The sequence below is a fragment of the Dendrobates tinctorius genome, unplaced genomic scaffold (assembly GCF_039654945.1).
Source record: "Dendrobates tinctorius isolate UK_male_01 unplaced genomic scaffold, ASM3965494v1 ptg000192l, whole genome shotgun sequence".
NCBI classification, from domain to species: Eukaryota; Metazoa; Chordata; class Amphibia; order Anura; family Dendrobatidae; genus Dendrobates; species Dendrobates tinctorius.
The window spans coordinates 4662252-4683015 of record NW_027361859.1 but is presented as its reverse complement, the minus strand read 5'-3'; the positions used below and the strand labels follow the sequence as shown (position 1 = coordinate 4683015).

The window sequence follows — 20764 nt, the reverse complement described above, 5'->3', positions numbered from 1 at the left end:
CTGGGGAAAAATGGAGTTTCCACCTGCATCACCCCTCTGGCCCGCAACCTGCGGTCCATCCGGACGGCCTGGTTCATGGCGTCCTCAAGAGAGTTAGGTGGGGGATGTAACGCCAAGGCATCCTGCAGCCGCTCGGACAAGCCTCTGCGAAAGAGTCCTTGGAGTGCGGCGTTGTGCCAAGAGACCTCTGCGGCCCAGCGACGGAATTCAGTACAAAACCACTCATCTGAGTGTTTCCCCTGACAGACACTCATCACCATGTCATCTGCCAATCGCACTCGGTCCGGCTCATCATATATGTGCCCAAGGGCCTCAAAAAATGCATTCACAGACACTCTCTCAGGGGCAGTAGGAGGAAGGGAGAAAGCCCAAGCTTGTGGGGACCCTCTTAATAGAGACATAACGACCCCAACCTTCTGATTTTCGTCCCCAGAGGAACGTGGTCTCAAACCAAAAAAAGTTTGCACCCCTCCATGAACACCCTGAACTCCTTTTTGTTTCCAGAAATAAAGTCAGGCAGTTTAATAGGTGGTTCTGGGGACACCAAAACAACATCACTCGCCCCAGCCCCCAGAGACCCAGCAGCTAGAGCTCCCTGCACTGTCTCAGAAACCTGCTGCTGAGAACGAGCCAGAGCTTGCTGCTCCAGAGATAAACCCTGAAACATCCGACTCAGACTTTTCATCTGGTCAGCCAGAGACTGTATGGGATCCATAACTCTCTGCATAAAAAAACCCCAACAAACTTATTGGTCAGTTATAATGTCACGGTCCTGACAGCGCCGGCGTTCAGCCTCCGCAAAGCAGGGACTCACCCTCACCATAGGGACCCCTGGGGACAAGAACAGCCGGAAAATAAAGATGCACGGGACCTGAATGTAGAAGTTTAGAAAGCCGACACAGGACCCACGGTCATGTGAACGGTCATGTGACTGCAAGGGGCGGGGCTTAGCGTCCTGCTTTCAAAGGAGGAACAAAACTCAATCAGGCAAAGCAGAGGTCAAGCACAATACAGACAAGCGAGGTACAGGAGGGATAAACAGACGTGAGGTCAGACAAAGCCAAAGGTCATACACAAGATATCAGTACAGTACCAGGGATGAGACAGAACGGACAGTCAGGGCCAAGCTGAGATCAAAAACCAAACGGACATAGAAGGTACCAAGCAGAATCCAAAGCGATATCCAGAGAACAGACCGAGTCATACACAGATTATCAAGTAACCAGAACACAGCACTAACACACTCAGGGGTCACCACACAATGCCAAGGGCGAAAGTATAACTGACAGGGATGGGAGCGTCCTGAGGCTATAAGAAGCCTCCCCTATAACCAATGAGAGGCCACCATAATAGGTCCCAGGTGTGCAGGTGAGAGCCTGCACTGAGATCAGAACATTAACCCCAGAAGTGCCGGTCACCCAGCACTGGTATCATGACAGCAGCACTATCAGCCTCTTGAGATAATACAGTGGTTTTGGCAGGAAAGGAAGGGGATGATCCCGCTTTCCTGCGTAGGTGATACAGTGGGTTCACTGCAGTCTAGGCACAGAGGGGAGGACTGACCTGAAGGAAGCCTGCCATAACATTAGGTACATACAAAGTATTTCACAATGGTAGCAGATGAAGAGGAGCGAGACCGCTCTCCTTTGGGCATAGACTGTCCCACTAACTGATGCTGGTGGTTAGGGGAGTAAGAGCGGTGGAAAAAAGGTGACAGCGCAGCAACTCACTGTACCGGTATCTTGTGTCCCCGTCGTCAGGAAGGTCAGCTGGATTCTGCTCCCAGAAAGAACACGCCATGACGAGAACAATGTAAGAGAGCGGCGTGGACCTCAGTTGCTGCTGTCCGGAGTGTTAATATGCCCGCCGGAAGCCAGTGGGTGGAACTAGGTTCTGGCGGGTGAGTGGTTGGAGACGGAGGTCAGGATCGGGTCCGATCGCCTCAACATGCTTTTATGTTAGGTCTTTAGGCCCTGCCTATGGGAACTATGAGGATACGGGGTGGCAATACACGCTGTACTTAAAGCTCCTATGCAGGAGTACAGTAGTGACAGATCCACTTTGTATATCTCCAACTGTTACCTGAAAAGGAACGACGCACATTGAGGTAGGCCTGGGTCTGTGGGAGATCCCTGTCCACCTCCTGCTGACACTAAGCATAAACTGATTGTCCTACAGCCAGTCGGAGGGGTGCATACTGCGGAGGCGGAGTTAACATTTTTTTCACGGCATAATGTCAACCTCTTAGTGACAGCAGCACACACCCATGGTTCCTGTGTCCCCCAATGCAGCGATAGAGAAATAGTTGTGCAGTGTGCCCGGTGACTACAGAGAGAAGGTGCAGTGTGCCCGTGTCTATCAGAGAGAAAGGCAGTACACGTGCCCTATAGGAGTGACCGCATGCGGGACTGACACTTGCGCCCTGATTATTCCAGCGATTGTTTGCACAGACACTTGCGCCCTCATTTCACCAGAGTATATTTGCAGAGCCATGTTGGGCTCGTACAGGACTGTGGCCTGTAGCCTTGTTAGCCACTGCAGTAAATGGACTAGGGCCCAGTGGAAGGTACCGGAGACGGACCACTGCCGCCAGAAGACTGGAGATTGTTGCCCACAGGACCCCTTCTTGGAAAATACACCGCATCAACCGTTGTCGGCGCTATTCACTTTGTGGACTTAGGAACCACTGACTTTCACCAGAACTGCCGTTACCTCAACTGTTGTCCTCCCGCTCACCATATCCTTTACCTATTGAACCATCGGAACCCTGCAATTAGAATAGGGTGCCGTTGGTTACCATGGTACCCTGAGGTAATGTGATGACCCCAGAGTACAGAGGCATGTGAGATCCATATATAAGCTGTGTCTTACAGGCAGTGTCAGTGAGACACTGACAGGTCTTATGCACTGTAGCACCCGAGTACTGTAGTGTATGAGACCAGTGGTCAAAAGAAAAATATGTGTGTCCCACAGTGGGACTAAGAGGAAAATGAAAAAAAAAGTTACGTAAAAAAAGTAAAAAAAAACACAGAGCACAAAAATCACGAAAAGCCGTATCGTTAATCAAAACGCAGCCATTGTGTTAAAACAAAAATAAACAAAAAAAGTACACATAATTGCTATTGCAGCATCCAGAATAACCAGATCCATAAAACTACCATGTTATTTATTTCGTATGGCGAACGATGTAAAAAAATTTTTTTTTAGCTTTTTCATCATACTGACTCACAAAAAAGTGATAAAAAAGTCATATATAAAAAAGATATAAATAAAAACTCCAAACTGTGTCACAAAAAACAAGCTCTAATGTGGCTGATTTAGCCAAAAAGTTACAGCTCTAAGAATATGGAACTGCAAAAACAAATTCCTTTTTGTAGAAAAATGTTTTGTTAATAATGTAATGTAATAGAATAATGTTAATGTTTTGTAGAATAATGTGCAAAAAAAGCAAAGCATAAAAAAACTATAAGGCTATGTGCACACGGTGCGGATTCTGCTGCGGATCTGCAGCGGATTTGGCCCTGCGGATTCGCAGCAGAACTGCAAGTGATGTACAGTACCATTATAGTGTAGGTAAATCAAAATCCGCAGTGCACATGGTGCGTTTTTTTCCCACGCAGATTTGCTGCGGATTGAAAACTGCAGCATGTCACTTCTTTTTGTGCGGTTTTGCTGCAGTTTTCCACCTGCTCCATTCTAGAAATCCACAGGTGGAAAATCGCAGGGGAAAACCGCACAAAAACTGCAGTAAATCCGCAGGAAATCCGCAGTAAGTCCACAGGTAAAATGCAGGTCATTTTACCTGCAGATTCAGAAAAATCTGCGCCGGAAAAATCCATGGGAGAATCCGCACCGTGTATACATAGCCTAAATCTGGTATCGCTGCAACTCATCCTGCTAAAAATAAACCCTCATACAGCTCTATTCTCCCCCAAAAAAAGTTAGTTCTTAGGAAATGGCGATGAAAAAATGTCTATTTATAAAAAATAATTTTTAATATGTGATAGCAGCAAAACATAAAAACCTGATGTAATCGCACCGACCCAAAAAATAAATCTGTCTTATCACTTGTACCGCATGGTGAACATCGGAACGATAAAAATAAGAACTACTCTTGTACTGCTGTCTATTTGTTTATTCTACCTCCCAAAAATCGGAATGTTTGGATTACATTTATCCTGCAATCTCCGCTGAGTGCTTACCTCACCTTGGGGTTTAGGTGTAAATTCCAAAAGCTGCGATTGAGACAAATCCCTGACAGAACCACCAGTGGCGTATCTAGGCTTTCTGGCACCCGGGGCAAGAATTCGGTTCGGCGCCCCCCCGCCCAAGTACATATGCGACTTGCACACAGCCATGTACCCATGAGCTGCTCTCCCTAATGCTCTCAATGTTCAGTGACAAACTGAGAAAAGCAAGAAGAGAAGCTCGTTGTCACAGGACCATAACTATGAAAATCGCATATGAGTGAAGTGTCCATGTGATGACTACTGGAACCTGCAGAGCTGAATCCTGACATTGCAGGCTTCTGAATTCTCACAACTAATGCACTGCACACTTTTAGGATTCTACCTTGCCGATGTACAGTCATGTCAGCACAAGTATGTGATTTGTATACTTCTGGCCACATTCCGACTAGACGTGCCCGGCCTCGCTCCGTTCATTTTCATTGAGTGAGGCCACGTATGTCTAGTCAGCATGTGACCATATGTATGTAAATTACTGGCACAAGAGAATCCTAACAGCGTGCAGTGAGCACTGTGAGAATTCAGAAGTCTGCAGTCACATAGAATGACTGCAGACTCAGCACAAACCTGGACAATCCCTTTAATGTTCCTAACATATAAAAACATGAGAATTAGTCAGTATCACAAATAATATTTACATCCAGGTACCTTATAAATGACGTCATCTATGGAGTCATTCTCCTTTTCTTCTTCTTGTCCAGACCCCATGATGAGTTTTCTTACCACCAGCCGTGTCTGCAGACTTCCATCTTCTCCGGTCTTCTGCAGCAAATCTCCACATGATCCCCTTAAAGATAGAAGTGTCATTATAATGCCCCTAAATACAAATATCTGCAATATACTGTCGCCTCACACTATTCTCCTCCCTCCTCATACTGTCTCCTCTAACATCCCTCCTGTTCACCATACTGTCTCCTCATATATTTACCCCCTCACTCTCTATACTGTCTGCTCACACATACCCCTGACTCCCCATACTGTGTCTGCACACATCCCATCACCCTCACTCCCCATACTGTGTCCACTTACATTAACCCGTTCGCTCCCCATACTGTCTGCACCCATCATACTGTCAGCCCCAATCCCCCATACTGTTTCCTCATACATACTCTTCATTTTGTGTCCTCAAATCTCCCCACATTAAATCCCCCATCCCCACTCCAAATCCCCCATCCCCAATCCCCCACATACATTAAGCACCCCCCATCCCCACTCCAAATCCCCCCACACACATTAAATAACCCCCCATCCCCACTCCAAATCCCCCCACACACATTAAATCCCCCATCCCCACTCCAAATCCCCCCACACATTAACCCAATCACCACTTCAAATCCCCCCACACATTAAATAACCTCCATCCCCACTCCAAATACCCCCACACATTAACCCCATCCCCACTCATTAACCCCATCACCACTCATTAACCCCCACACACATTAACCCTTATCCCCACTCATTAACCCCCCTCATTAACCCCCATCCCCACTCATTAACCCCCCCACACATTAACCCTTATTCCCACTCATTAACGCCCCCACACATTAACCCCTATGCCCTCTACAAATCCCCAAACATTAACCCCCATCCCCTCTACAAATCCCCCCCCCCATCTCCACTCATTAACTCCCCCTCATCTCCCATCTTCGGTGGTTCTTCAGCTCCACAGTGGAGCACACTTACCACCAGGGTTCTCTCTGGGCGCCGGGGAGTGACGTCAGCAGCGTGATCACATGACCTGATCACGCTGCTGTCGCTCTGACCCGGCGGTCAGAGCTTCAATTGTACTGGCGTCTGTATAGACGCCAGTACAATTGTTTACTGGGAGCCGGCATGCGCTCCTTCTCTGCGCCGGCTGTCAGCTTGACAGCTGACACAGAGAAACGCCGACTCCCAGGCTGGGGGGCGGCAGAACGCAGCTGCCAGGGAGGACACTGCGCCCCCTGCCGGCTGCGCCCGGGGCAAATGCCCCGGCTGCCTCCCCCTAGATACGCAGCTGAGAACCACTCATTATGAGCAGATGGAGTCACTTTGGACTCCGTCTGGTCTCTGTTCTGGCAGTGTCCTATCATTTTAGGCATCTTTTTAGCGCACAATTGTGGTCAACCATAGATCTGTGCTCACCTAAAAATATGGATACCAACGGAAGAGACGCCAAACGTATTCCAAAGTGACTCCATCTGCCTCATTATTGTGGGTGGTTTCATCGGGGTTTCGTCTGAATCCCATTTTTGTGGGATTTACATGGAAACCCCAAGTTAAGTACTCAGTGTAGAACACAATAATGTGATTCAGCCTTATACTGAAAGTGAACAAAAATTAAGTACCCCAAAATGTTACCAATAAAAACCCTAATATCCCACACAAATCAGCCTCAACTCAGATCTGTCATCTGCTACTCGAACTATAGGGGCTCCCACGTTACTGGCAGAGTAAAAACTCTGGAAAAGTGACATGGCTCCCGCCCCCTCACATAAAATCCAGTGAATCCTGTGTTCCCAAATCCAAATGCCCCCTCCTTCTGAGTCCCACAGTGCCTACACCACAATAAGCGGCCACATGTTTGGCATTACTGTAGAGGGAAGAGGACAAGCTGGGAACTACAACGTATGGGGGCACTACAACATATGGGAACTCTACGCTGTATGGGGCACAATGTCTGGTGGCACTGCACTGTATAGGGGTGCAACATATGAGCACTAAACTGGCATATTTGCAATTCTACAGAATAAAGTATATCGTGCATGTTACAAAAGTCAATGCAGCTGTAGATGTATCAATTGAGAGGTGCAATATCTACAATGGGGTCACTTTTGAGGTTTTTCTGCTGTTCTGGCACATTTGGGGCTCCACAAATGTCACTTGCAAACTATTCTAGCAAAATCTGTGCTCCAATAGCCACACAGTAGTTTCTGATGACATATGGGGGCGTCACCTCATTCAAGAGAAATTGCTCAATAAATTGTGGGGTATAGTTTCATCTATTAACCCTTGTGAAACTGACAAATTTGCAGCTAATAAAAAGTTGCATTTTTACCACAAAAATGTCATATTTCAATGTCCCAATGGTATAAAATTCTGTGAGGCACCTGTGGGTTCAAGATACTCACTACACCCCTAGATGAATTAATTAGGTAGTGATTCCTAATATGGGGTCACTTGTGGAAGTTTCCACTGATCTGGCACCTCAGGGGCTCAGCTAATAGAGCAAACACAATCATCTGGGATGATTTAGCGAATCCTGCTTTGAGTTGGACCAGATGACCCAGGAGGTTCCTTCCAACTCTACCATTCTATGATTGATTCTATTCAAAAGGAATCTGCGTTCTAAAAGCCATGTAGCGCACCTTCCCATCTGATCCCAGTACAGTAGTGTACAAACACAAATAGGGTACTGCCACATTTGGGAGAAATTGGATAACACATTGTGGGGTCCAATTTCTCCTATTACCACTCATGTAAATTATAAATTTGGTGCTAAAAGAGTATTTTAGTGGAAAAAAAATTAACTTTTTGTTCTCACATCTAAATGTTAAGTTTTGTGAATTGCATGTAGGTTGAAAATGCTCAGTACACCCCTAGATGAATTCCTTGAGGAGTCTAGTTTCCAAAATGGCATCACTTGTTGGGGGTTTCAGCTGTTTTTGCATGTCAGGGCCTCTTCAAATGTGACATGGCATTCACAATCTATTCCACACAAATAGCTCTCTTTCCTAGTCCTGCCATGTGCCCAAAGAAATTTTTGACCACATAAGGCGATCCGATAAATGCTACTGTGCAGGCGTTGCCATCTTTCTAGCAAAATGGCGCTGGCGCCTGTGCAGTAGCATCTATAGCGTTCCGAATTGTGCTACTGTGCAGGCGTGGCTGGCGCCATTTTGAGGAAGATTTATTTTTTCAAGAAATGTACAGTATATCACGAAATAAAATGAATATATGGATATTATAGATTCAATCATGCTACAGCGCAGGCGCCGCCGCCATGATGAATGTAAGTTTTTCTCCAAACAATAAGATATACAGGATGTAAAATAAGGGGCCGGTCACTGAGGGATCAGTGACTTGTCATAAGCCATACAGATGAATATGTCAGCAGACCAGCACAAGAAGATCCCCCACAGGCCGCCCCGTAGCACGAGAATTTCATTAACTGAAAACTGCAGATAAAGATTAAATAACACCACAAGACGGATGTCTTCAACAAAGGTATAATTTCAATCAATGTAATGGTGCCGACCTGACAGTGCCTGTAGGTTACTCAGCACAAGTTCTCTTCAATTTAATTCTTACTGCTATCCAACTATACAAGCTCTCCCTGAACTATACAGGTCCTATGGCAATAATTTAACATATAGATAATACAAAAGATAGATACAAAGAGATGTAAGTTAGTAATAAAGGAAGCTGTTTATTGATTCTTGGTTACAAGTTTTGAAGGGGTGGTCGGTCTGACACCTCTCTCTTCCGTATGATATGGTATCACGTGTAGGTAGATGCTGTTGAACTCGATTAGGACACTTGAAGGGTGAACTATCCAGTCCCCACTTGGTCTCATCTGATTAATAAGACATCATCCTTATTAGATGTGACATGCTTGGTGTCTGAAGTTTGACTTAGTAGACAAGAGTCAACCCTTTTAAGATGCAGATATAGTGCTCACATGATGGTAAAGTATTCTATATACACGGTGAAATATTTAGGATCAATATATGCATTCAACTTGCTATTGCTAATTGGTCATTGCAATCAGTACATTTCCTAATCATTATCATTTAGTATTCTAAATTGCTTTCCCTTTTTGATTTGACCTAACTTTTACTGCAACTTTTCGTGTACGATTCATCAATACAAAAAATATGTAATAAATTATAAAATGACTGCTTCTCTGTGTAATTTCTCTGATGTGTGGGGAAAAAATTTTTTGTTTGCAATTTTCTAATTCTCAACATGAAAATGGCTTCTCCTCTGCATGTAATTTTTGATGTACAGTAAGATTTGCTTTCTGGGTAAAATATTTCTCAAATTCTGAACATAAAAATGGTTTCTCCCCTGTGTGATTGCTTTTATGTCTAATGAGTTGCCTTTTGAAAGGGAAACATTTCCCACATTCTTGACATGAAAATGGCTTCTCCCCTGTGTGAGTTCTCTGATGTGTAGAAAAAGTTGCTTTGTTGTTAAAACATTTCCTACATTCCGAACAAGAAAACGGTTTCTCCCCTGTGTGAATTTTCTTATGTGTGACAAGACTTGTTTTACAGGTAAAACATTTCCCACATTCTGCACATGAAAATGGCTTCTCCCCGGTGTGAATTCTCTGATGTACAGTAAGGCTTGTTTTCTGGGTAAAACAAGTCCCACATTCTGAACATGAAAATGGTTTCTCCCCTGTGTGAGTGATTTTATGTTTAATGAGACTCCATTTGCAAGTAAAACATTTCCCACAATTTGGACATGAAAATGGCTTCTCCCCTGTGTGTATTCTCTGATGTACAGTAAGACTCGCTTTATTGGTAAAACATTTCTAACATTCTGAACATGAAAATGGCTTCTCCCCTCTGTGAGAGCTTTTATGCTTAATGAGACTCCATTTGCAAGTAAAACATTTCCCACATTCTGGACATGAAAATGGCTTCTCCCCTGTGTGACTTCTCTGATGTACAGTAAGACTTGTTTTCTTGGTAAAACATTTCCCACATTCTGGACATGAAAATGGCTTCTTCCCCATGTGACTACCTTTATGTTTAACAAGATTTGTTTTGCAGGCAAAATATTTCCCACATTCTGCACATGAGAATGGCTTCTCCCCTGTGTGACTTCTCTGATGTACATTAAGATTTGCTTTCCGGGTAAAACATTTCCCACATTCTGGACATGAAAATGGCTTCTCCCCTGTGTGAGTGCTTTTATGTTTACCGAGATCTCCTTTGTTAGTAAAACATTTCCCACATTCCTGACACAAAAATGGCTTCTCCCCTGTGTGAATTCTCTGATGTACAGTAAGAGTTGCTTTCTGGGTAAAACATTTCCCACATTCTGGACATGAAAATGGTTTCTTCCCTGTGTGAGTTCTCTTGTGTCCAACAAGATTTGTTTTGTCGGTAAAACATTTCCCACATTCTGAACAAGAAAACAGCTTTTCCCCTGTGTGAATTTTCTTATGTCTAAAAAGAGTTGATTTTTGGGTAAAATATTTCCCACATTCTGCACATGAAAATGGCTTCTCCCCTGTGTGACTTCTCTGATGTATAGTAAGACTTGCTTTCCCGGTACAACATTTCCCACATACTGAACATGAAAATGGCTTCTCCCTCATGTGAGTTCTTTTATGTTTACCAAAATCTCTTTTGCTAGTAAAACATTTCCCACATTCTGGAGAGAAAAATGGCTTCTCCGCTGTATAAGCTTTTTCAAGTTCGGCATCCTTTTTGTTATTCTCATATTGCTCAACAGCCTGTAATGAATGAGAAGATAGGACCTGTTCACAAGAAATAGATGATAGATTTTTGCTGTGAAGGGCTATCGGTATATCTGGAATAATGTCATGCTCTTCATATATATATGGTGTGATAACATAATCAGCTGCTTCAAAATCTGTAACTGTGAGATGTCCCTCTGAAGCACAGTCATCTGCCAAGAAAAAAAAAATTATCCTTAAATGCTGCCTTTGGAAACAAATCGTATTAAAATTCAATTACTAGCGGAGGAAGTAGGGTACAAACTGTAGACTTCAATGCAATGACTAGTAAAATATGATTTAAGCCAGGAGGTTGCACAATTTTTATTTTTCCTTCTTTTACATCTTTTTCTTATTGCATTGGTTTCAATGTGCTTGTCATCAAATCTGACTCATACTCTCCCTGACAGCTACATGAACTATAGCATAAAATAAGGCAAAGAGGAGGAGCAGGATTGTCGTATACAAAGAAGCCATGACTGTAGAGCAGGTGTAAGGTTGGAGTAGTACGTGCATTTTTGTAAGTCTTCTCATTACCAAAATTAATGAGCAAAGATAAATAAAAGGTTACCTGGGAATAAATATTTCAAAATATAGTAGACTCGACTCAAAAATGAACATTCTCCCGTTGTCAGATCTTGTTAACTTAAATTTGCTATCTGGAGTAAATTGCCATTATCTGTCTTTGGACGTATTAACCTGATTAAAATGATCCTACTCCCCAAACTCAGTTACTCCCTCCAACATAGGGCAGTACTGATCCCTAAGTCCTTTTTCTCAGGCCTAAATTCATTAATCTCATCCTTTATAAGGGGGAAGACTAGACCTAAACTCAAATTGTCTACCTTACATAGGTCTAAACAATTGGGCAGGGCGGCATTGCCGGATTTGTTTTTATAGTACTTGGCTGGGTAAGTCAGAGCCCTGAGTAGATGGATGCCCAATAATTGTTTGCCTAACTCGGAGAGCCATCTGGCTCATGCTGTAGGGACTGGTTACTTGTTGGGGTTTTTGGAAGCAGACAAACCTAACGTCTCAGGATTATTACCCTTACTCCGGTTGGCAAGGTCAATTTGGAAACAACTTATACGAGTGGTTCGCTTTGTTGACGTTATAGCTGAAATGCCATTATGGAATAATTCCTATTTCCCGATGCTATTAAACCACCCGTCCACTCAATTCTGGATCTCATGTAATGTTTCCTCGATTAATGATTTATATGATCACAATGTCCTAATGTCCTTTAATAATAATCATCTTTATTTTTATATAGCGCTAACATATTCCGCAGCGCTTTACAGTTTTGCACACATTATCATCACTGTTCCCGATGGGGCTCACAATCTACATTCCTTATCAGTATATCTTTGGAGCAAACACAAATTAAACACGGTGTTCCGAGGTTCCAATTTTTTCGATACCTATAGTTTAGATCAGCAATTCAATCACACTTGCGTAAGAGAAATACAACCCAAGCAATATCGTCCTTTCCTTTGATAGGGATTCTCAAATCACAAGGCCCCCAGGATCTTTTTTCTACCTTATATACTTATATGTTGTACGCGGGCTCTGACTGCTTTATCGTCAGTATGGGAGAGGTGGAGGTCTCTAGTTCCAGATATCCAGAATGAAGATTGGGAGGAGATCCTTGGTTCTCCAACCGGGGTGTCTCCATCAGCCAATAATAAAATGACTCAAATGTATATAGTGCACCAGTCATATCTGACCCCACTACGGCTATTTAGGATGGGGTGGTCCCAATCCTCAGAATGTTTAAGATGTCATACAATGGATGCGGATTTTATACATATGGTGTGGGGATGCCCAACTATTCTATCTTTTTGGAGCGTGGTGACCTCATTGTTAACCTCCCTCATAGGTTCTCCTGTTCCTATCACTCCATTGGTATGTCTGGTTGGTGTGCTGGAGGAAGAGATATGGGGACACAACGTTTGAATTTTCCTGCAGGAGACACATTTTTAGCCAGGAAAATGTTGGCTTTACGCTGGATGGGTAATCAACATTCTTTTCTTAGAGCTTGGATTGAACTAGCAAATTCAATTACACCTTATGAGTGGACACTGTACCAGAATAGGGGTTGCTTGGGGAAGTTTAATAAAATTTGGGATGTATGGAATACATCTCACCTTACTATAACAACGCGTAGATAGTGGTCTGTTATTAGCATAATAGCTGTAGTGAAGAATATATTGACTTTATAGGTTTATAATGTCCTCAGTGCTATGGAGGGTGTTTTGGCAGCAGGGTAGGAGAAGTAGTTTTTTGTTTTATGTTAGATATGTTGGTTGTAATGTATCATTCTGGGTTAGGTATAACCAGACATTTGTATAGATGAATAACGAGTTCTTGTAACTACTCCTAGATTATACATGTGGGATCATGTCAGATAAGAGTACTGGTAACCTTTTTTTTTTCCTCTCTCTAAGCTTTGTGCTTAGAGATAGTTTTCCCCCGGTGGCCAGAATGGTCATTGCACTGGTGTTTTTAGAGATCGTTTTGCCCCCGGTGGTGGTTAGTGTAATTGCACGGGAATCACTAACAGGTGTGTTTACTCAATAAAGGTGTGTCAGTTGTGCTCACTGACGTTGGTGATATTGTTGGTCTTTTCCAACCATGCTGGGTGAAGGAAGCAGCTGAGGAGAGTCCAGGACAACTCAGTCAGAGTCCTGGAGTGGCAGCTATGGTGTCAGCGAGGAGTTCGAGTAAAGCATGGTGGAGTGGTAGACAGGCAGGAGCTCAGGAGCCAACAGCAACAAAATACTCAGGCAAAAAGGAACACATGGCCCGGACTTAAATAATCAGAACACACAGGAATTTCCATGACAAGGCAAAATACAATACTCCATCTTAATAATTATTTTTCCTTTAAAATAGTGTAGTGCTTTCAAACCTCAAATAATGCTAGGAAAACAAGTTCATAATCATTTAGAAACAATAATACTAATGTTTCAACTCAGGAAGAGTTCAGAAATCAATATTTTGTGGAATAACCATGATTTTTAATCACAGCTTTCAGGCGTCTCAGCATGCTTTCCACCAGTCTTTCACACTGCTTTTGGGTGACCTTATCCCTCTCCTGGTACAAAAATGTAAGCAGTTCTTCTTTCTTTGATGGCTTGTGACTATCCATCTTCCTCTTGATTACATTCCAGAGGTTTTCAGTGGGGTTCAAGTCTGGAGATTGGGCTGGCCATGACAGGGAATTGATGTGGTGGTCCTTCATCCACACATTGATTGACCTAGCTGTGTGGCATGGTGCATTGTCCTGCTGGAAATAAACAGTCCTCAGAGTTGGGGAACATTGCCTGAGGAGAAGAACTCATCTTTTTTTTCCAGGAATAACCTTGTATGCGGCTTGATTCATACGTCCTTCACAAAGATTAACCTGCCCAATTCCAGCCTTGCTGAAGCATCCCCAGATCATCACCGATCCTCCACCAAATTTCACAGTGCGTGCAAGACACTGGCTTGTACGCCTCTACAGGTCTCCGTCTATCCATTAGATGACCAGGTGTTGGGCAAAGCTGAAAATTAGACTCATCAGAGAAGATTACCTTACTCCAGTCTTCTATGTTCCAATCCTTATGGTCTTTGGCAAACTTCAGTCTGGCTCTCCTTTTCTTCTCATTGATGAAAGACTTTTTTCTACCTTTGAATGACTTGAGCCCTGCCTCTAGGAACCTGTTACGAACTGTCCTTGCTTAGCACTTCACCACAGCTGCAATTTGCCATTCCTTTTGTAGGTCACTTGATGTCATCCTGCGGTTGCTGAGTGACATTCGAATAAGTTGACGGTCATCCCGGTCAGTGGAGAGTCGTTTTCGCCCTCTGCCGGTCTGCAACTTTGTTGTCCCCAATGTCTGCTGCTTGACCTTGTTGTAATGGACTGCCGTCTTAGAAATTTTAAGGAAGGAGGCAACATGATGCTCACTGTGTCCCTCTGCTAGTGAAGGCCAGAATTGAGCCCTTCTCCTCACTGAAGACTTTTCTTTTCAACTCCTTTGGCATGGTTAAAAGTTATTTTTTCATTCTTATAGCTTTTGTTTTGCCATCCAGCTTGTCCTATTGCAAGAGGATTGTGAACACCACAGCAAAGGTTTTTTTTTTTATACTTTCCTTCATTAAATAAGATTTGACTCAGATGATCACCTAATCAGAAGCACATTAAGTAGGATGAGGTGTAGTCTGGTTGGAATTCAGCTGACACTGGAATGGAATGGCTGTCAGACATGTAGAGGAGCTGATCTTCATATTTTCATAAAACTGCAGTGGTCTCTTAATTTTTGCCAGAGCTGTATATATATATATATATATATATCTCTAATATATAAAGCTCAAAGTGTGTATGTATGTATGTATGTATGTATGTATGTATGTATGTATGTATGTATGTATGTATGTATGTATGTCCGGGATAGGCATCCGCACCTTCGCAGCTACAGCCACAAAATTTGGCAGTCACACGTCTGGACCCCGAGAGCGTCCTAAGCTATGTTGTGAGGCGAAATTTTAACCCCGCGCGTTCCAATTCACCAAACAATTTTGCCCCTATCTACATACTGGGGAAAAAGTGTGTGCGCGTCAAGCCCCGCCCCTCATTGTGATGTCATAATGCCCCTATTTGCATAATGGGGAAAGTGTGTGCGTATCAAGCCCCGCCCCTCATTATGATGTCACAATGTTTGCCATGGCGACTCTGATGTCATCATAGGTTGCAAGCCCCGCCGCTCATTATGATGTCATAATGGTTGACTATGAGATGGAGGATGTGTGATGGGTATATGGGCACTGGACTATGGGATGGAGGACATGTATGATGGGTCTATGGGCACGGGACTATGGGATGGAGGATGTGTGATGGGTCTATGGGCACTCGACTATGGGATGGAGGATGTATGATGGGTATATGGGCACGGGACTATGGGATGGAGGATATGTATGATGGGTATATGGGCACTGGACTATGGGATGGAGGATATGTATGATGGGTATATGGGCACTGGACTATGGGATGGAGGATATGTATGACGGGTATATGGACACGGGACTATGGGATGGCAAATATGTATGATGGGTATATGGGCAAGGGACTATGGGATGGAGAATATGTATGATAGGCAAGAGGAAGAAAAAAAAAAAAAATTGATCCAGCTGGATCAATTTTTTTTTCTTCCTCTTGCTCCTAATTCATGTGGATGCTCACCACAGTCCGTGCTGGGCGTTGGCAGGCTTGGGGATTGCTTTGCAGACGGGTAAGCTGACTACACTTTTCTTACTTATTAATATGTGTGATGGGTATATGGGCACGGGACTATGGGATGGAGGATGTGTGATGGGTATATGGGCACGGGCCTATGGGATCGTGGATATGTATGATGGGTATATGGGCACGGGACTATGGAATGGAGGATAATTATAATTTGTTATAACTAACCACAATTAGTTACTATGCCCGGGCAGCGCTGGGATCTTCAGCCAGTATATATATATATATATATATATATACACACACACACACGTGCATACATACAGGCATACAAACAGAAAGCCCCTTTATATACACTTCCGTGTTTCTATAATGGTACAATTCGGTAAATAAGCTCTTCAGGTTACTACACTGCTGATGACCAGAGGTGCTGACTAGCAACCAGCCTATAATCTGGGGACGTGTCTCATTAGAACACAGCATGCTAAGCTGCCAGTCCCAAAATGGCAGCTCTAATAACTGTGATTCTATCATGACATAATTCATTAATTATAGTTATTCTTATAAATGGTAAATTTATTTATATCTACAATCTCCTTACTGTAATATACCGGAGTATGTGTGAAGGTGATAGGTCCTATTTAAGTATCTCTTAAAGCTGATACGGTTCCTGAACTCAAGATAAATGTTTCTGATTATCTGGAGATTTACCGTACAGTATTATTGACATCAGGAACTAGGAGAACTTGAGGAGGAGAAGTAATAGGTGGATTTAGATGCTGACACTGAGTTGTCCCAGGCTCATACAGATGATATAGCTTACTCTCATTGTGAACTTGATAATGATGACAATGAAGACACTGACTAGGATGACTAAATGTCATATACTGGGGAGGAGAGTGAAATAGCATGGTCTTTAGTCACACTGATGAGCACTGCAAGCTGACTTCTTTGTTGCTTGCAGGCTGACAGGTGTAACTTTAGCATCAAGCAAAATGGTGACTATTGGATATAGCCATTCTGTTAGACCCTCGCTATAAAAGCGAAATGTGAGAAAAACCTGAAGTATTGCCTGGATAAGCTCTATACTCCGGATGTGGCAGTTCTCACCCAGCAGATACCTGCAGTCTGTATGTCTGACCTGAAGGTCCCTCTCCACGTTCCAGAAGAGTCAATGCTCCGCCACTTCTGTCAGTGACACAAGTAGTCACAGGAGTAGCAAACATAATTTATGGGCCAGATATTTTATCATCAGCTGCGCCAACTTGACACACATCAATAAATGCAGATGCACCACTTCACCAGCCAGGATCAGTCATATCTGGACTGTGTCCTTTCTCGAGAAGATATCTTGTGATCTGACCCCATGAACTTTTACATCAAAAAATTAAACCAGTAGCAGGAATTGGCCCAGATTGCCATTAGTCTACTTACTGCCTTGTCCAGTCTCAGAGAGGGTAATAAGCGCAGCAGATGGCAATGTCACCATGAAATGGACAAGATTGTCCTCCGCAGGTGTGGAAAACCTTACATTGGTTAAACTGAATCCAGCAAACTGTAGATCTATGTTCACAAATCTACAGCTTGTTCCATCCCCTTACTGAGGTAGAGTCATGAAGCTGCAGGTAAAGGTGGGCACATGGACTCAAAGAGTTGGCATAGTCGGCTGGAGGGCACAGGGTAAACCATAGGGCCAGAACAGAGGGAAACTGCTACTCCAAAGTAAGCACACAGAGAGGCAGAAGAACTAACAGCATTTTGCAAGGATAATGTCACGATCCATTTTTGGATCTGTGGCAGATCTGGCTTTTCATATTAAAACTTTTTCCCTTTCGGGCCATGGAGGGTTAATGTCAGTTTTTTCCGCCTGCTGGTGTAATTGCTTTGCTGATGCAGGTGGTGACCACTCCCACCATCCTTTAAAAGGTCACCTGATGCATCAGCTGATGGTTGGTTATACAGGTCATTTTGGAGACCAACCGATCTGGAGAGAGGAGCTTTCTGGTGCTTCAGCTGAAAGCTGTGATCTGGTGCCTTACTCTGCGGTGCGATGCATTGCAGCAGAGAAAGCTAAGTGTTGTATTTTTGTTCCCCATTCCCTTTTGGTGTCTATCTCACCTTACCTTGTGTTGTCTTAGTGCAGCGGTGGGACCAGTGTGCTCACTTGCCAATTCCCTACTTAGGAAAAGGAGCAGGGCAAGTGAGGGTTTAGGTATCCTGCTCCGCGACAGGGTGAAAAAACCCATATAATGACGATAAGGACGTGCCCTGATCTCCCTAGGTGAGTTCAGGAGGTATCCATTGCCCTGTTCCCTATCGTCAGGGCCCACCATTGTTATTGTGTCCCTGGTATTCCCTGGTGTGTTTTTTGATCTGCTGTTTGGTGACCGACCAATCGTTGGGTTGTGCCACACTAGGATAGTCACTCCGTGACAGATAAATGAACAATGATAGTTCCATCTGCTTAAGCAACCAGTGCAATAATCCTGGTGGCTAGTAGAAGGCTATCTGACAGGCTGCAGGAATCATAGGAGAGTTGAAAAATAACTGCACAATCTAAACAGTCCAATACCAGTTTGTTATGCTTACTGCATCTGATGGGCTAGTCCACAAACTGGGTAGCAGAGAATTAACCAACAGGGTATTCAGGAATTATACACAAATACAGGATGGCAGCACAATGTAAAAGAATTGTTGGAGCATTTAGAATAACTGAACTCTGAAGTCTCAACACTAAGACAAGGGTGTATCTCTACCTGGCCTAGGAAGACGATGTCACAGAGATGCAACAGGTAACTTGCAAAACTCGATGGCGGAGCACAGCAATGGGCATACTTTGAGGTGCAGACAATAGTATGCTTTTAATAGAATCAAACACATATTTGTACCAATCACTGAATAAGTAAAATATACAGGCTAATTCTCACCTGCCCTGTTATCTGAAAGAATTTCCTCTTTACACCGCTTATCACTTCTCACACATGTCTCTGTAGTATTTGTATGGGTCAAATCTTCACACTGAAACAAATATTGTAAGTGTCACAGACAGAAGGAGAAGTCCCATCTATGATCAGCTCTAATCCTGTCATCTCCACCGTTCTCATTACACAAGTATAAAACATAGAATACTGGTGGATAAACAAGACTGAGCACAAGACCTTCACAACCGTCTACATATCATAGGGGAGATCTCATGACACCTTCTCTCCATCTACCTGATGATCCTGAGGAACATGGGGACTTTGTTGGTTACAATCTTGTGGGAGAAGAGGACTAGGACATCTCTCTGGTGTTGTCTTCTTACTGGGTAGAACTGGATGAAACACATACAGGGACTTCATTAATTCTTTACATACAGATAATAATAGGCAGTATTTAATCCTGCCTATTACCTGGTGATGTGAGGGGCTGAGGAACCTCCATCATGACGTCCTTGTACTGATCTTTGTGTCCTTCTAAATACTCCCACTCCTCCATGGAAAAATAGACAGCGACATCCTGACACCTTAGTGGAACCTGACAAATACAAAGTCACAGTCATCCCCCGACCCCTTCATAATGTTACTGTATTATCCCAGCATCATCACCTCTCCAGTCAGCAGCTCAATCATCTTGTAGGTGAGTTGTAGGATCTTCTGGTCATTGATGTTCTCATGTATCAAGGTATCAGATGGAGCTCCTGTGATTGAACTCAGGGGTCTTTCCCATCCGTCAGACACAGGGGCCTGACAGTGGTCACAAGAGGTCTTCCTCATTTCCATGTAATCCTAGTTATGGAGAGACACATTAATAAAACTGACTACATACATTTCCCGAGTCCTCACCTTTCCAGTTCTGTCAATCTATTATTCCCATAAATATGAATGACGTAATGCAAGGTCATCAGAATCCCTCACCTTTCCAGTAAGTCGGAAGAGGATCTCTAGGGTTAGTTGTAATATCCTCTCCGCCATCTTGTCACTGTTCTTTTCCATCTTTGATGAGTTAATCAGGAAAATTCTCTTATATAGAAGATCTCCACTGAGAGGATTCAATATTGTAGATACCTGAATAGGAAGATGAGCAGATAAGTAACATCATAAATAATTCCATGTAATAACACAGTTATTGGACACTTTATATCCAACCATTGGCAGCAAAAAAGTTGTTGACATGTATGGCCCCAAGTCCAAAAGTTACCCTGAGGCCCATAGCAATGTAGGTATTGATGTATTCACTGATGGAATCACTGACTGGGTGGATCAGGGAAATGTGGTAGATATAGTGTATCTCAACTTCAGCAAAGCATTTGATAAAGTATCTCATACTCTCCTTATTGAAAAAATTACCAAGATGAGATTGACAAGGCTACGGTTAGGTGAATTCATAACTGGCTCAGTAATCGTAGTCAAAAAGTAATAAATGGTTGCACATACTCGTACAATTAGAAAAGTGTTTCAAGTGAGGTACCACAAGGCTCTGTCCTGACCCCAGTGTTGTTCCACATTTTTATAAATGATCTGGATAAGGAAACTGAAGGTATACTAATCAAATTTGCAGACGATGTAAAGCTAGGAGGGACAGCTAACACTAGAGAGGCAGAGAAAGGATTCAGAAGGATCTAGATAAGCTTGAACAATGGTCAGCGACTAATAGAATGGTATTTAACAGGGAGAAATGGAAGACTCTACATCTTGGCAAGAAAAATTAAAATGACATCTATAGAATGAGAGGAATAAAACTAAGCAACAGCATGTATGAAAAAGACTTGAGTAAACTAATAGATCACAGACTGAACATGAGTCAACAGTTTGCAGCAGAAAAGGCAAACACACTTTTAGGATGTATTAAAAGAAT

The 20764-nt window shown here is 43.2% G+C and overlaps 1 protein-coding gene across 1 annotated transcript in view; it reads right to left on the bottom strand.

Annotated features, from left to right (window-relative positions):
* Nucleotides 1-20764, bottom strand: part of LOC141055951 (uncharacterized) — a 192458-nt gene that overhangs the window by 158088 nt on the left and 13606 nt on the right. The window contains 6 exon segments of the mRNA XM_073552648.1: nucleotides 9195-10874; nucleotides 18856-18946; nucleotides 19144-19241; nucleotides 19321-19444; nucleotides 19516-19695; nucleotides 19825-19974. Coding sequence (XP_073408749.1) covers nucleotides 9195-10874; nucleotides 18856-18946; nucleotides 19144-19241; nucleotides 19321-19444; nucleotides 19516-19695; nucleotides 19825-19974 — 2323 coding nt within the window.